Here is a 16,562-nt window from a genome sequence, read left to right on the forward strand (position 1 = left end):
TCCACAATCTGGATCTATAAAAAGTCTTCAGACTTTCCATGCCTGTGAAACTCCACCAAACATTCTCCCCACCACAGCTCCTGTAAAGTTGTGTAAGCAAACAAGATCATCACTTTTTGTTGCAGACAGCATCTTCTGTGTGTTTGAATCTGAATGTTCAAATGCTTGGAATCTTTACTTTCTGAAAAAACAGATTTCTACGTATATTATAATATATATATATATACAAAGTAAATCCATATGGTAAATGGTATTGTATTTTGTATTTTTGTATTTTTTGTATTTATGTAGCGCTCTTCTAGTCTTGATGAAAGTGCTTTACCGTACAGTTTTATATTTAAACACTCATACAGTGCATCTATTAGCAGCACTTTGTTGTTCTAAGAGGGGCAATTTGGGGTTCAGCATCTTGCCCAAGGACACTTCGGAATGCAGATGGGGAAGACTGGGGATCGAACTGCCGACTTTTAGGTCGGAGGATGACCGCTCTACCCCTCAGCCACAGCCGCCCATAAGACAACATAATATTCTGATTTGACAAGCTTCCAAATCCATATCTTTTACTTCAGGTCAGTGATCACAATATACAAGATTTAACATGATCCACTACAACAACAAGTACAGAAGATATCCCAACCACCTCATTGGACCCCTTGTGATGGAAAGAGGCAGCCGCTCTACTACAAACTACCTCTGGAGCTCCTTACCCTCTCTGTAAGGCTCAGCCCAGACCCTCTGGAGGAAAGTCATTTTGGATGCTTGTATCTACAATCTAGTCCACAACTCAGAGCTCCAGACACAAGATGATTGTCAGAGGATTGAAAGATTTGCCTTGTTGCTCAGCTCCCTTTTCACCACAACTTTGTTAGTTTAGAGGTAAATAATATCTGACAGCCTACAATCCCGTGCAAAAACATTTTACAATGAGGCAAGAGAAAAAGTTGAGTTAATTCAAGAACTTTGAATGTTGTTTATAAGGAACCTAAATTTGGTCCCTTATCGGACTTTGACAACAGAATGCAAGGGAATGCCACAACCTGTTTGAGACATCTCACAGACGAAGTAGGGACCAAAGCTGTTCCTCAGTTGGAATCAGAGCTGCAGCAGTGACACTCACCTCCTGCCATGGCCGTCTTCCCTTCAGATGACACCGTCACTGATGTCGTCGCTATGACATACTTCACCCCTGTCAGGAGGGAACATTTAACAGAAGATTAGTTGATTAGAAAAATTTGATATATATGACAATATTTGATGTTCTCATAAAAAATTAAAATAAATAGTCAAAATAGAAGTAAATACTGACGGTAAGAGACAGACCTTTGTCGTTGACAGGGTAGAAGAAGAAGCTTCCAGGAGTGTTTTCCACGGCCAGACGGTACCACAGAGGGAAGTGGTCGATGGTGAACAGGTTATCTTTATCAGCTGCAGTCAAGAACTTTCTGTGGAGTGAAATGTCATCTTCTTTTAACTTTGAAAGCAACGCTACGGAAATGTGATGGATTAAAGGCTTCACTGAGTAACTGTTTGTACAAATATCATTTCTGTAATCTCATTGTGTACCTTCAACCACAAAAAGGGGTTAAAGATAGAAAAAGTGAGCTTATCTTCAAGTAATTGTTGACCTCAATAATATCAAAGACGAGTTTTAGTCTAACAGGTGCATAGAACAGTTCCTAGCTATAAGAGTCCTGACTGGGACGTCCCAGTGGCCTAATGGTTTAGGACACAGACCATGACATCAGCTGCAGACTAGCATTTGCTTTCCTTAATGTGAAGCAGAAAGACACATCAACTATTCTTCCTGCACGATAATAATAATAATATACAATAACAGTTCAAAGGTAAAGTAAGGTGCTGTTTGTATTTTACCAACTTGCTGTTTTGTTTTGAACAACTTGAACTTACTTTGCCGATCTGGTCTCCACTCCTGCATATCTCATGATCCTCATCAGGCCAGAACGAGTACCGAGGAAGGCCGTCTCAATCCCCGGCTCCACCCTGCAGAGCCCAAACACAAGTGGAGGATGAAGCTTCAATCATTCAATCAACCAACCTACCAATCAATCAACAAATTAATCAATCAATCAAATTCACAAATCACAGTTTGTCTCATTGGTCTTAACAAGGTGCAACACTATCCGCCCTTAACCCTCATCAAAAATAAATAAAAACAACCAAAATAAACCGTTCTTAATGCAGGAAAAAACATAGAACCATAGAAACCTCAGAGTGCAACATGTGACTGACCATCTTCCATTTAAGTATTATGGACTGAACCTTAGATGCAGCAGACACAGTTTGGATCATCATGAATTCTGCCTTTCAATACTTAAACTTAATTACGGTAATAACTAATTAATTGATTTAAACATGAAGCTGCAACCTAACAAAATGTGGAATAAGTAAAGAGTTTGAAAACGATGTAAATATTATAATACAATAATATTTGTGTAAACAATGTGTATTACAAAGAGAAACTGTCCCATTAAATTGGCTCTATGTACGTTTTTTCTCTTGCTACAATGCTAGCGTTACAATGAACAGATGTTTACTGATCTGTCTAACAGAAAATAAACTAATTAAGATTCAAACCTTATTTCTTTACTCAACAGGAGCTGTCTCCAGTGCTGGAAAGCAACGTAATTGTTTACTACTGTTTTCTTGTCTTGTGAAAAAAACTATGGCTGAAGAAGCTCTAGGTAAGAGAGCATCATCGCCAATCGCTCCCAACAATGTCCGTAGAGAAAATGTACATAGAGCACCTTTAAAGCTTCAGAGGATGTTAAATATATATTGTCTGACCTGTCGTTGAGCATCAGGGCGTTCCAGTAGGCCTCCAGTGGAGCAGTGACCACAGCGTCAAACAGCATCTGCTGCAGCAACAGCTCGTCACCTACACAACAAACAGCTTCGGTCAAATAAAAGTGTAACGGTCAAAGGAATGAGGGCAGAACTTCCAAAGTTCTCTCAAAAGACATTTTGTTTACTTTCCTACTCCAAGGAGAGAGACATCAGAAATACTACCTAAAATGTTCAAAATGAGTTTCTCTCTACAGGAATTAACAGGGAATACAAATTCATGGTTACCTATGAAACAAATATTTTATGCCTTTAATATTCAAAAAACCTACACTCAAGCTCAGGCTCCAACCCCAGCAGGTAACGTATGGCGACTTGCAGCTGTGAGTATTTTCTGTGAGCGGGGTCGATGTCCGTCTCACAGTAAGTCCTGAGGGAAAAGGTTTATTAAATCAAGATAAACTCATACACACACACAGACCCATTAAGAAACGTTTTAGTTGAAACAAAGTGTCAGAATCTGCTTTTAGAGACATAAATTATCCTGACTTTTATCTTTTACCTTTTTACACATGGCACTCATCTGCTTTCATTTCACTACCTGGACTCCTGTCACATATAAATGATTTAAGTTGTCTAATAAGTTTTCTCTTTACTGCTGCTCTCATTTGCTCATCACTGTCACAAATAAACTGACGTAAAGTTAAACTGCTGCATCTGGATGAAATCTGTTTCATCAGTTCATGTTTCACAGTCGTGTTTCAGGTGTCGGACGTACCACTCGGAGGCAATGCTCAGGTCTGGGGAGGTGAGGTCATGCAGCCCTGCAAAGGATTGTAAAAAGGCTACACTTAGTAATTCAGTAATTCAAGTAAATCAAGAGCAATTCTACTGAATAAGTAACGTTTATTTCTGATCAAACTCAATCATACTAAAGTAGGAACGCTTTTCATGTTTGGAGATTTGTGGGAAATCGTACCTTCCTCAACAGACACGTTTCCGAAAAACATCAGGCTGCCGTGACCTTTCGTCAGCACCATGCCGAAGCTGCAGAGACACAGGGAGCAGGTGAATTGTCTATGCTGCTTTCTCGTGGTCACATCACACAGATAGAGCTTCATGTGTCCACAACGTCAGGAGGAAACAGTTTGACCTGAACTGACTTTTCAACAGTCAGGATTCTCATTGATGTTGATATCGGACAGCGACAATAAATGATCACAATATAAAAGCAAGAACATTTTATGAAAAGGTCTGGTGCTGACCAACTCAAATAAACAGACATCATGTTTAAAGCAGTGTTACTTAAGAAATTCAAGCTGATTTACCTGAAAGGTGTTTCATCAATGTTTGTGTAGAAGTATTCATTGACGATATACAGAGGTCTTTTCTGAAGAGAAGAGAAACATCAGTAAAGTCAGTGCCTCTCATTCACGGTCACTGTGGACTTTCATCCACTCATCACCTCTTCCCCCCAAAAAACTAAAATTAAACCAGCTGCACCTCTAGATTCTCCTTCTTAGAAACCAGGTCAAAATCTGTAATGTATGTTCATTACTCAAACATGATGATGGTAATGCTGGCATTTTAATGTTCACACCTATGGGCTTCTTTGGAGGTCCAGTGTGTAAGATTTAGGTCAAATGTATCTATTGGTGGAAATTTAATGTATCATAATCCTGGTGATGTTTTCACTGGTTTGTAAATCATCTAAATTGTAGGAAGTGTTGTTATCTTTACCCTTTATATTTAAATAATTTATATATACATCAAGGGAGGGTCCTCTCTACGGAGACCGCCATGTTTTTAACTGTAGCCCAGACTAGACAAACTAAACACCTTTTCAGTTCTTATGACAACTGAAAGTTACCACAGGTTCTCTTTCCTGTTTGGAAGGGGAGAGTGAGGTGAGGGGTATTCAGCTGCAACATGAATCTTTACCACTAGATGTCACTAAATTCTATACACTGAACCTTTAAGTAGTGTGATAAGCAGATATGATATTAATGGTAAGCCTGAGCATTTGTGGTTCACTTGTAGACATATAACATATGAAAACACCACTATCAGCTGCCAATGACATGAATCTCAATAAGAGCATCGTATGCAGGTTTCAACAGCCTGCATTAAAAAGCACATTACTGTCAACTACAGTTCTGCTTTTCCTCTTTTTCTAACATTCTAGGTTGGAAGAATGATCATATTCCAGTAAAAGTGAAGTGCACACAATTCCTCAATGTTCAGCTGACATAGTTGGTGTATTTCTGAATGCTAGGATGTCCCACTACAAATTCAAATAAAGCTTTTGGGTTCCAACTAATTGTGGCTGAACAGCTGTCAACCACATGGTGAAGGGTATGGGACAGGTTCATTTAGGGGATAATTGAATTTGCATCATTCCAACCTAAAAAAAATCCAGACTGTGATTCAAACAAAGCAAACACTTGTTAGAAAATCATTCTGGGTGTTATATAAATATTCATTCAACACTGTAAGAAGGGATGGCTTCCTCACCCCTTTGTCCACAGATGCTCTGGTGTTGAGGCTCATGCTCCCGGTCTCTCCTTTCACCATGGCTGTTCTCAGCTGAAAGGATAAGAAGACACAAATCACTTTCTTGCTCTGCACATTTGTATTGATTGCTCGGATTGGTTTGTTGTATTGGTGCTTCTATTCCTATGACTTGAATTCATACAGATTGAACTTGTGAAGTTATTGAGCACTACAAAAAATGCAAAAAAAAAACGTTATCTTCACAAAGGAGGTCATGTTTTCATTTGCGTTTGTTAGTTAACAGGATTACAAAAAAACTACTGGGGTGGCTTACGACAAAACCTGGCAGAAGGATGCAGTATGCGCCAGGGAATAACCCATATAATCTTTATGTGATTTTTTCGATTAGGGGGCAGATGGCTTTCTTTATTATTATGAGGTAGTGGCTTTATAGGTTTGTGCTATTTGGATCAGTTACAAATAAAAATGTGAATATAAATATGGTTTGATAGGGGAAGTGTTTGGCCTTGGTGGAGATATGCACTCTATGAGTAGCATTCTAGTTTGAAAATACATTTGTAAATGACCCCAGTTGGGTCAGGGTTTCAGGTTGTTATTCGTCCATCCCACAACCATCACAACTGACTGCATCTTAACCCTAACAATGGGAATGTGAAAGGTCAACAAACTTGATCCAATCTCTATACTGAGTTCACTTTTGCAAAACTTATTATCAACATGTAGGTCAGCACAACAGTTCTTGTAATAAAAAATGCATACTTATACACTCATACTAGCATATTTGAGTATATACACATATGTACACACAAGTATGCCAACATGAAGAGCACTGTAGGTACCTGGATGCTGGACTCAAAACATTCAAAAAGTTGATTGACACGTCTCATTTTGAAAAAGGGAACTTCGGGATAGAGAAATTGAGTTGGAACTTGTATAACAACAGCAAATACAAGTGTAACATGCTTGTAACATATTTAAAAAACTTTCATTTAATCACTCCTCCACATTTTGTTATTTGATAATCATATAGTTATGTTTGTGTATGAGTGTGTGTCTGTGTGTTTACCAATTCATCTGTATCCTCCCACTCCACCTCAGACATATCCACACTGTTGTAGTTGGGCTTTGGCTTCAGATTCTTTCCATCTTTATACTGTAGGACAGAGTGAGATACTGAATAACTGACCTTATAAATACTTTACCTCTTTTCCCTCAATGTACCCTTCAGGACATCTGCTACACTGCAACACTCTAAACATTGATCTAGTGAATCAGAGTGGTTGCAGGGCTCCTGTGCTAAATTTGAGGCAGAACTCACCAGAGGTCGAAGGTCAGGGTGTGCCAAGATGTAACCGTTGTTGGTGAGGAGGAAGGCGTAGCCATGTGCTCCCAGCTGAGGCAGAGACAGGAAAACAGTGAACAATTAACAAATATGCTCTCCCGTCACTGATTAAAACCCTAAAACTCATCTCTGTCCCTCAAATTTACATTATTTGAAGCTTTAAAAATAAGAAGTCCTTCATGGCCTTCAAATTTCTTGGATGTGATTTTATACATTATAAATGCAGATCTGTGACTAGCAAACCTGGTCTGTAAAAATGCCTATAAATATCTCCACCTTGCGACTCCTCTAATACTCTGATGCTGTGAGACATTGGAGGTTTGCTTTGGAAAATTTAGAAAGAAACACTCAGGATCGAGCTGTCTGAATCTTTTTCTTTTGAGACATTGAAATTTCTGAGGTAGAAATATCAAGCCATTGTGTTGACTGATTCAATTGCTTGTGTAATGTTACATCATGTATATAAAAAAAAAAAGCAGCACACAGGCATGTCAACTTTGGTCTTAAATGTTTTTACTTTTGGTAAATCTGACAGTGGCTACAATCAGAAGATTATAATGTAATGTAGATTCCAAGAACCAGTATCATTGAGAGCTCAACAGCCCTGAGCTCACCATGTATCGGGGCGCCAGCTTCATCACCTCCATCAGTGGGATGTCTGTGCCCACAACACCCAGCAGGATCCCGTGGGACAACTGGTGAGACAGGTCAAAGGGTTGTGGCTCAGCACTATTACACTTCTTCATAATAAAGGGTTAAGGTTAAGGTCGAGGTCTGAGGTCGATCTGATGTGCATAAAAAAAGACAAAGGACCTCTGAGATTCAACAGCTCAGAGGTCCTTTGTCTTTTTTTATGAAACAGCTTTTACCAGCAACAGTTACTGAGACACACAGTAAGTGTCCTTCAGTCTTTGGACACTGACCGTCTCCTTCTTCTTGCTGAACACCGGCATGGCCACAGACGTCATCAGCAGTAGACTCTGAGCCTTGGTGGTGAAGAGCTGAGAGAGGGACATTTTTAATACACAGTATTATTATAAAATCATTAAAAACACCGACAGGTTCAAGATCACTGAGGTATCAATGAAAATATTTCTAAAGACTTTTTGACTATGACAGGATTAACAGTGCTGGGCAGTACAGGGATTCTACAATCTGATGTGACACAGTCACATGCTGTATGTTTATGAGGCTTAAATTGATTTATTTTGTTTTGTATTTTATTCAGGTCAGAGGGTTTAGGGTGGACTCTGGGCTAAAGTTTCAAGTTGTTGTCTATTATTCTTATTCTTGTCTATTATTATAGTTTTGTAGTTAGGATTTCATGCTTCATTATTTATGTTGAACAGTAAAAAGTTAGCATAAGAATAATATTGTTCTTTGTCTATAGAGATATTCAATACTTATGTCTATGGCAGCACTATAGGCAACTGTGTTTGGGACTAATAAATGCATCTTAATCTTAATCTTTTTAAACTACTGCTGCTCTGTGGTGAAACTCCAGATGGCGATATAGGGCTGCTGCAACCTTCAATGAATTTTCTACAGTCACTACAATCTAGAGCTGAGGATCATGACACCTCTGAAAGTCAAATAACAAAGTATATTTTCAAAAATATGTTTTGGAATTTGTAAAATATTTTTTTACTTTATATTTTCAGCACAAACGAAAAAACTGTCTGTTTATCCAAAACTACAGCTTCTTTTTTTACCTCCTTTGTGCTGGGAAGCTGCCGGATCAATGGAATGAAAGGCCCAGAGGATCATAGGAGAATGAGGTGAGACACAAGGAGGAAACAGACACAAAGATGAAAGCGAAGTGACAGTGATAATGAAGATGTGGACCACCATACAGTATGATGGAATAAAGGAGCAGTTCAAAAGGAAATGAGCTGAGATTTGACATCATTTGTTATCTCTGACATGAATCGTGAACTTCTTGTTTAAGCTCTCTGATTGGCTGCTCTGGCATACCACAGTGTCCATATAGGCTTCTGTCCAGATGATGTCATGGTCGTGGTTGATGACCATCGGTCGGCTGAGCACGTGCAGGTACTCCATGACGTTCTCCTGCACGTCTGCCAGTGTGGAGACGTGGGTGTAGTAACCTGAGAACACATACACAAAACAGTGGTGAACACACGCACAAACACACAAACAGACAAACATACATGCAAACACTCACTCACGCACACACACAGACACACACAGCAGCTGACCTTTATTGTTGCAGGCGATCCACTTAGTGTTCTGAGCAAAGGTCATCTCTCTGCCGATCAGGTAGGTGAAGACTCGCACCTGAGCAGAGAAACACACCAGTTCACACTCTGCTATGTGTCCTGGATCTTTTCAACATCTTTGTGAGCTGCATATATTTTTGTCCTGTTGCTTCCCTACCACACTTAAGGCCATGATCCATAAATATCCGAGTAGTGATATCTATGAGCGATACAAAACTGTCCAAAAGCTGAATCTGGTGTAGAACTAAAATAAAATGTCTTGATTTATTTTGGTTTGATACATTCTTTTTGTTACAGTAATACTCCACCTGCAGTGGAGCCATTCACACTCGGATTTGGGGCTAGAGGCTGCATGTCTGACTCGGCCACTTTTTGAACCGCTTGCACGGTTAAACTATCATTGAGTTAGATCTTTGCTGGCATTCATTGAAACTAAATAGTTCCGTACAGCTGCCCTGTAAGTCTGCATCTTAATATGAAAATCAACAGATGGAAACAGCTGCAGGCTGAAAAGTGGAGCCACTTTCACGTGCACTATTATATGACGACAGTGTTTTTAAATAAAGTCCGAGCTGGGTGATGTGATGCTCTGGCTGATTTGGTCCATGCTCTTTGACGCTGAGCATCTGTTGCAATATTTTTCTGTGTTATTTTGAGCAATTGAATTAACTTTTGGGCCTTACTTAACTTAGCTTAAAAAAGCTGCTAAAGTCATAATTCATGGGACCAATATGTTTGTAGCCACCTTTTGGGAGCTGGTATATAAAGCTGTTGAGGCACAGGAAGAATGTACATCAGCTTATCCCCATCTCTTGTTTTAAACAGGGGCCAATGCACACAAACAACTTATAATGAGATTCACTGGACAAAGATTGTTGCTCCAAAGGATGACATGATTCCTACCTTGTGATCATAAATTATTTCTATAGATAAAGATACCTCACAAAATAACACCTTAAGTATGATGACAATCCATTTCTGACTTTTTTGTATTGTCATCCTCACATCCCTTATGATATGACATCATATGATGGGGACTAATTCTCTGATCAATATAACTCTTGATTGTCTCTCTTGCTCTTCTATTTGTGGATATGAAAGTGTTTATGGATCATGTTAAAGTTGATAATGACAATGACTTTGACCTTCAAAGTCAATCATGGACACCCCCCGCCCTCCCTATTGGGAACCGATCTCAGTTTTAAGGGCTCTGCGGACGTTTCCTCACCCTGCGTTCAGGCCAGTTAAACTCCTCAAAGACTGACTCAAAGTCCTCCATGGCTCCGTCTGTGATCAGCATGATGGCCTGGTTGCACATGCTGCCCTGGCCATTCACCCTCACCTGCACACAAACACACATGTAGAGATACAGATCACAACAACTTGTATCTGATATCAGGCTGGATTATACCTGCTTCACCTAGGATCGAAACTCTTCATTAATTTATACTTGAATGTACTTTTGTCACACAGGACACAAACCTCATTGAGGATTTTGAAGGCTTCCTTCATGGCATTCTTGATCTTTGCTTCTCCTTTAACGTGCAGCTCATCCACCAGCAGCTTAAAGTGCTGAGAGAAAGAGAGAAGAAAGATGCTCTCTCTTCAAGCCTACCAGCCAAGTGCACAGATCATTTCAGATTTATTTTCAAATGGTCAGAAATAGCCTCTTAAATATGTGCTTCCATCGATATATGATGAAACAGAATACAATTCAATCCATGAACATAATAACAACAGGAATATTTGTCCTCACACAGGAGGTAAGTTTTAAAATGTATAAGAACTACTTGATGCCCCCCATATAATGATTTAGACACTGCACACATGTAACACACAGCATTATGTCCACAAGCCCCTTAACCCACCCATGATGACCACATCTCAACCTAAAACCACATTGGCCTTTAAATAAATGCACAAGTCTGTTAATAAAAAAAAAAACATAACACTATTACTCAATGGTTATGAGGACACTCAATTACATAATGCATTCCCTAGCCCCTTACCCTTACATTAACCATCATTACTAAATGTCTAACCCCAACCCCAACCTAAACCCTAACCCTAAAACCAAGTCTTCAACACTTAAACAGCCCATTGGATTTATGTGGACCTGCCAAAATGTCAAATGTCCTCACAATGATGATATTCAACCAAAATTAGCCCTCACACACACACACACACACACACACACACACACACTCGGAATGATTCTGTGGTTTCTGATGTCACTCCAGGAAGGAGTCCAAGATGTTAATGCGAAGATGAGGGTATTCCTCTGAGTGTGTGTGTGTGTGTGTGTGTGTGTGTATGCTGGCAGCTAAGACGCCTCCCCAGCTCTTTAAGCCTCCATGAAGCAGATAATAGTCTTACCTCTCTGTTATCCAAGTCAGCCTGGACCAGAGTTCCTCTGAAGCATGGCTCCACATAACGGACATAGTCAGTGTACTGCAGACAGCAACACACACACACACATCTTGATGATTACAGGCAGGTGTATGAATAACATAAAATTTGGAGAAATATCCCATATAGTGTATGCCTCACAGCAATAACGTTGACAAAGTCGTTCTCTCCCAGAGTGTCCAGGATGGTGTTGATAGTGTGTTTGGCGATAGTCATCTTCAGCCCCTTCATGCTGCCGCTGATGTCCACCATGATGATGATATCCTTCGGAGATGTGGCTGCCTGGATGTACCTGTGCACAGGACAACAAGGGAACTTCGGTCATTATTTCCTCGTATTACATGTCAGTATTTATTAGTAAATCTAAGATAATGCTTCGATTGTTGTGGGTCATAGAGGGTCAATCTGCAGTGTGATATCCCGGTGCATTCATTTAGTGTAGGATGAACTGGGAAAGGCAGGATTGTTGCTGACGTCATAAACACAGGGCTGACAAAAGTAAATGTTTGAAACTTGAATTGCATCTTCAAATTTACACTGAAATCAATGAACTGGAATTCAATATTCTTAACAGAGGTTTTTTCGGTCAAAGATGAAATACTACAGTTACACCGCAATGTTTGGAACAGTGCCACAGTTTCTTCACTTCAATTTAACACTAACACACAAACCAGTTTAGCTGTAGTGAGATTCATATCACCTAAAAGGAAATAACCCAGAAATAGGCCAGTGTATTAAAGAATTAATGAATGGATTTGATGCTATTTTTGTGTTTCTAGAAAGCCGACGTGGTGCAGCTGGGTTGTGACCCTGTTAGAGCTCTTAAAAATATTACAATACTTACATTTATTTTCGAAATTTTAATCTCAATATTTCTTACACTTAGTTTAATTGTAAATCCAATGGAGAACACTAGAAACAATGAAGCAATTTGCGACTGTTGTTTTAACTTACGTTTGTTTGCAGCTGTTGATGTATTTATTTCAGGACCAATTCTGAATGTATATTCAGAAATGGGAACATTTGACCTAAATTCATGGGGGAGGCTTTGTGATTACAAAATGCTCCTTTCTGTTTATTTCATCAGAATGAGGTTTAGAGAAAAGCTGTTTCACTTCACTGTTTACAAATGCAAACAAACCTTTAACAGTCACTCCGTCTCAAAGCATGTCACTGAGTTTCAGTTTCTCTGTCCCACAGACGCATGTATCAGGCTTTGGCAGCTCAGCAGCTGTAATGCTGCGTGACGAGGCGTTCAGGGACATATGCAGCTCTCTGGTATTATTTAGAAATGCATGAACAGTCGCATATGGTGCCATGTGGGCAGCGCTGACCCGGCTAAGGAGCAGCTTATCGTCTTTTCCAGGGGATCAGGGCTCCGGCTAGCCGCTGCTCAGCCGACACACAGCCAGCGGGACCACCGCCTCAGACTGAGTGAAACTAGGTGTTAAACAGGGGTTTTAAAGGTCTTGTGTCAGTGAGTCTGTTGTTATGAGAAATACAGACAGGATGGAGAACATAACATGAATGCCTTACAACCCAGTATTTGAGCATTAAACCTGGTCTAGTAAAGTCCTCCATGCTTCTTTCATTGACTCTACTCGAAGCAGACTGATCGATTGACTCAATTTTTTTCAGAGAGAAACTAAAACAAACAAAGAGCATGAAAAATTGTATTTAAAAGAGGAAAACACTTAAACTTAATACTCAAACTGATACTAGTTCAATTGAAGTGGTAGGGGTTTGCTGAAGGCAGCATAATACACTATTGTAGAATCTGTGAAAGGATACATTTGACCCTATCGAGTTGCTTCGGGCCCTCTTTTATGGCTGGAGTCTATTTGCCTGTTGAGCTGCTGAGTTGACACACCTTTATTGACCGGCTAAATTTAGCAACCCATCTGTCCCAGTGTTTACAGCAGATAAGCATTTAATATAATCCATATCAGTAAACAGAGTTAATTCAGTTGGTTTGAATGGGTCATCAGCTAAGCTGGAATCTCTGCCAGCTCTGTGTATCTCCAGCAGAGCTCAAACTGGGAGACTTTCTGGTGTGTGTGAATGTGTGTGATCTCGTTATGATTACTCTTTTCAAGTTTCAACATGGCTACTTTATTTGCCAGTCCCCATATACCATATACCATCAAAATTGAATATTGTTTATATCAAGAAAGCTTGGGTTTGTTTCTGGAGCTAACTCTAAAGGCTATTAACACTGCTTCCTTTAACCATCACCTCCACTCCATACTTAAAAAAAAAAACTCAAACGAAAACGATTTCTCTCCACATAAGCGTTTGGGATCCATATCAGTTTTAAGCCCCATCCATGATAATGCTAATATGTATGTAATGTTCTACACTTGCAGCTGAGGTTAATGCCAGTTGTTTTTTCCAGATGGGGGACATGTATTAGAAGACTGACATATCAGCTTACGCTGCGTCTTGACTGATGATTTGCAGCTGTCAATTGAATAATTTTGAAAGACACTGACAAAAACAGCTTTATTTAGATATTACGACCTGTCGGTGGACTGAACTCACCAGTTTCGGTTCCTGCAGTCAAAGGCTGCCACATTGTTGGAGTCCGGAGTCCATTTAATACCTGACAGAGAATAAATGGACTCATTCAAATCGGACTATTTTGAAAGTAGCAGCAAAACAGTTTTCAACATGAATGACACATGAAGGTTAAAGCACATTGGCGACAAAACGTAATGTGAGTTTAACTTTGGAATCAATCTTACGGATGTAAATGGTCTGTATTTATATAAGGCTTTTCTAGTCTTGACTACAGCTCAAAGAGCTTTGCACTACAGTTTTACATTCACCCATTCACACATTCATACAGTGCATCTATGTTTTCATGTATAAACATGTTAGCAGTAATCTCTCACTGAATATGTTCTCTTTTCGAGATGGTGATGATAATTTGAAAGAGCTTCAGTCATTGTTGTATTTAAAAGAAAGGAGGGTATAACACGTCCTCTCAGAAGAAACACTTCTTCACCTCACTTCGTCCCCTCAGTGCTAAGCAGTAAAGTTAACATTGGAGATACATTTTGTCAACGCTCCAGGGTTCCATTCATCCGGACTTAACTAGGCTGGTGTAAACCTGCCCTTGTCTAAGGGGAATCAGACAGGGCACTGCTCAGCTGTTAACTAAATGCACATTACATAAACTGTAATTTAAACATGAACCCACCAGGGAAGATCCTGAAGAAGCCAGTGGAGCTGCCAAAGAACTGCCATGTGAGCGTAGGATCCTTCTTGAAGTTACTGATGAAGACGTCGTTTAGCGCCTCTGAGTTGTAGATGGCATTGAGGATGTTAGGATCTGCACATACAAGACAGAGAACACAAATACAGTAATACACCCATTTTTAGGTATGGTGCAACCTACACTTTCCAATGCTGTTATCTCATCTTTAACATGAATAAACATATAAAAACTACTTCAAAGTCATGTACAAATCGATACTCTTAGAGCTCCAGAACTTATCTGAGAATAATCATGCTTTTAAGTTTTAGTAATACAGTGGCAGCTCTCTGCATATCATTTGCTACAATGCATCTGGAAGCTCTCTGCAATTCAGGGATTATTCATCATACTTTTATTTCTGGCAAAATGTAAATTAATATACTATTTGAAAAAGGATAACCCCTGACCTTTGTTGTAGACATTGGTGGGAATCTGGATGTCACTCTGAACCATGTTCACCGGCAGGTTGTTGAAATGTTCGTTCTCCTCGAGAGGAAACTCCCCGCCCAGCTCCATGTAGTTCCCGTCCTCGTCCATCGTGTTGATCAGCATGGAGTTATAGTAATCAAACTGAGAGGAGACATCAAAAGAGTCTTTTGAGGATGAAAAAAACACCCTGTGCGAAAATAAAGCACCATAAATCAGCTGAAGTCGGTTCAGCGAGGGGCTGTGATTCGTATCCAAAATCTTTGACCGGAATGACACCCAACCACATTGAGCTAAATAATGGCAATATCAAAAGCACAGTAGGAAACGAAAGTCAAAATACCAAAGTAAAAAGAATGCACATGAATGAGAGTTTTTTTTAAATGTAAGTATTGAGTAATTCTGGCAATGTCTATTTGTACCGCTTTATTGTAATACAAAATTTAAACCAGGTTTATTTGGTTGTCTTGAGATTTCATTGAGACTTTCACGTAGAATTTAGATATTTCGTAATAGGAGATATCTATGCAGCTGGCTATTAATAAGTCATAATGGCCATTAAGACCAATATAGTGCTTTTCTATATTGTGTCCTGTCCTGCCACTGAGTCATTCAGTTGAACATATTTTATATATATATATATATATATATATATATATATAAATAATATCCGAGCATTCATATTTCTTTGTATTGTATTGTTGTTGGTATTCGGAGATATTATCTGCAAATGATTGTGGAGGGTTATTAGTGCTGTCAAACGATTAAAATGTTTAATATATTATTAATCGCAAATTTGTAACTATACCAAATGTCCCTTAATTTATTTATTTTCCATGATTTTTTTTTCCGTTTTAATGCTCTTATCAACATGGAAAAGTCGATGCTGTCTTGCTTTATGCAAATGTTTTATTGAAAAACAACATTGCCAAACAGGGCGGTACAAAATAAAATTATAAAGTGCACGTTTCAGGTAAACAAGGACTCAGCCTATAGTGCAGTTAAACCATTGCTTAACATTTTCTTTTTTTCAAGTTTGCTGTGAACATAGCAGTCAGGCCTCTTATTTCAGAAACAATGAACCGTAACAGATAGGTTACCAATAAAAGGTAAGCCTACTACTTCTTTGCTTTCAGCCAGCTACTCAAACAGAAAAGCAACAAAATAACAAACAAACAAAATACAGAGGCAAGTGTCGGCCTACTTTGAAACAAATTAAACACAGAACTTTGTAGGGCTATTTGAGTCCTCCCCATATTCGTGGAAAACGTATGAAATAATAGGTACCTTATTTTGAAATAAATTAAAATATATAGCTTGGTTTTAATAGAGTTGCATGTTCAATCATACAAACACAACTCCTGGAGATGATCTAGGTACTGTTAGTTATTTAAAGCAATAAAAGAAAGCATACCATTTGTTGTTACACTTCCACATGAGTCACAGGACCTTAGTGTGTCACAGTATGTGTTCTCTGTATGTCGAAGTCTTTGCTGCACTGTCGACCCAGTTTCCATACAGGATCAGTGAAGTTTGATCTAATCTAGTTTCAGGTGTAAGCTGAGGCTTT

At 39.1% G+C, this 16,562-nt stretch overlaps 1 protein-coding gene across 2 annotated transcripts in view; it reads right to left on the bottom strand.

Moving 5' to 3' along the window:
• cacna2d4b (calcium channel, voltage-dependent, alpha 2/delta subunit 4b) overlaps window positions 1-16,562 on the bottom strand; it is a 59,240-nt gene that overhangs the window by 30,350 nt on the left and 12,328 nt on the right. The window contains exons 5-27 of one of the 2 annotated variants that reach the window (XM_062390386.1): window positions 14,974-15,136; window positions 14,510-14,641; window positions 13,849-13,909; window positions 11,449-11,599; window positions 11,275-11,349; window positions 10,381-10,470; window positions 10,127-10,240; window positions 8,878-8,956; window positions 8,633-8,766; window positions 8,371-8,388; window positions 7,582-7,659; window positions 7,273-7,353; window positions 6,635-6,709; window positions 6,383-6,469; window positions 5,317-5,388; window positions 4,131-4,192; window positions 3,782-3,849; window positions 3,581-3,626; window positions 3,135-3,232; window positions 2,806-2,896; window positions 1,909-2,001; window positions 1,321-1,442; window positions 1,118-1,186 (exon numbers count right to left, since the gene is read on the bottom strand). In XM_062390386.1, the coding sequence (XP_062246370.1) occupies window positions 1,118-1,186; window positions 1,321-1,442; window positions 1,909-2,001; window positions 2,806-2,896; window positions 3,135-3,232; window positions 3,581-3,626; window positions 3,782-3,849; window positions 4,131-4,192; window positions 5,317-5,388; window positions 6,383-6,469; window positions 6,635-6,709; window positions 7,273-7,353; window positions 7,582-7,659; window positions 8,371-8,388; window positions 8,633-8,766; window positions 8,878-8,956; window positions 10,127-10,240; window positions 10,381-10,470; window positions 11,275-11,349; window positions 11,449-11,599; window positions 13,849-13,909; window positions 14,510-14,641; window positions 14,974-15,136 (2,059 nt within the window). The remainder of the gene's footprint in view (window positions 1-1,117; window positions 1,187-1,320; window positions 1,443-1,908; window positions 2,002-2,805; window positions 2,897-3,134; window positions 3,233-3,580; window positions 3,627-3,781; window positions 3,850-4,130; window positions 4,193-5,316; window positions 5,389-6,382; window positions 6,470-6,634; window positions 6,710-7,272; window positions 7,354-7,581; window positions 7,660-8,370; window positions 8,389-8,632; window positions 8,767-8,877; window positions 8,957-10,126; window positions 10,241-10,380; window positions 10,471-11,274; window positions 11,350-11,448; window positions 11,600-13,848; window positions 13,910-14,509; window positions 14,642-14,973; window positions 15,137-16,562) is intronic. The other variant, XM_062390387.1, reaches the window with a different exon arrangement.

The sequence above is a fragment of the Platichthys flesus genome, chromosome 6 (genome assembly GCF_949316205.1).
Source record: "Platichthys flesus chromosome 6, fPlaFle2.1, whole genome shotgun sequence".
Lineage (NCBI taxonomy): Eukaryota > Metazoa > Chordata > Actinopteri > Pleuronectiformes > Pleuronectidae > Platichthys > Platichthys flesus.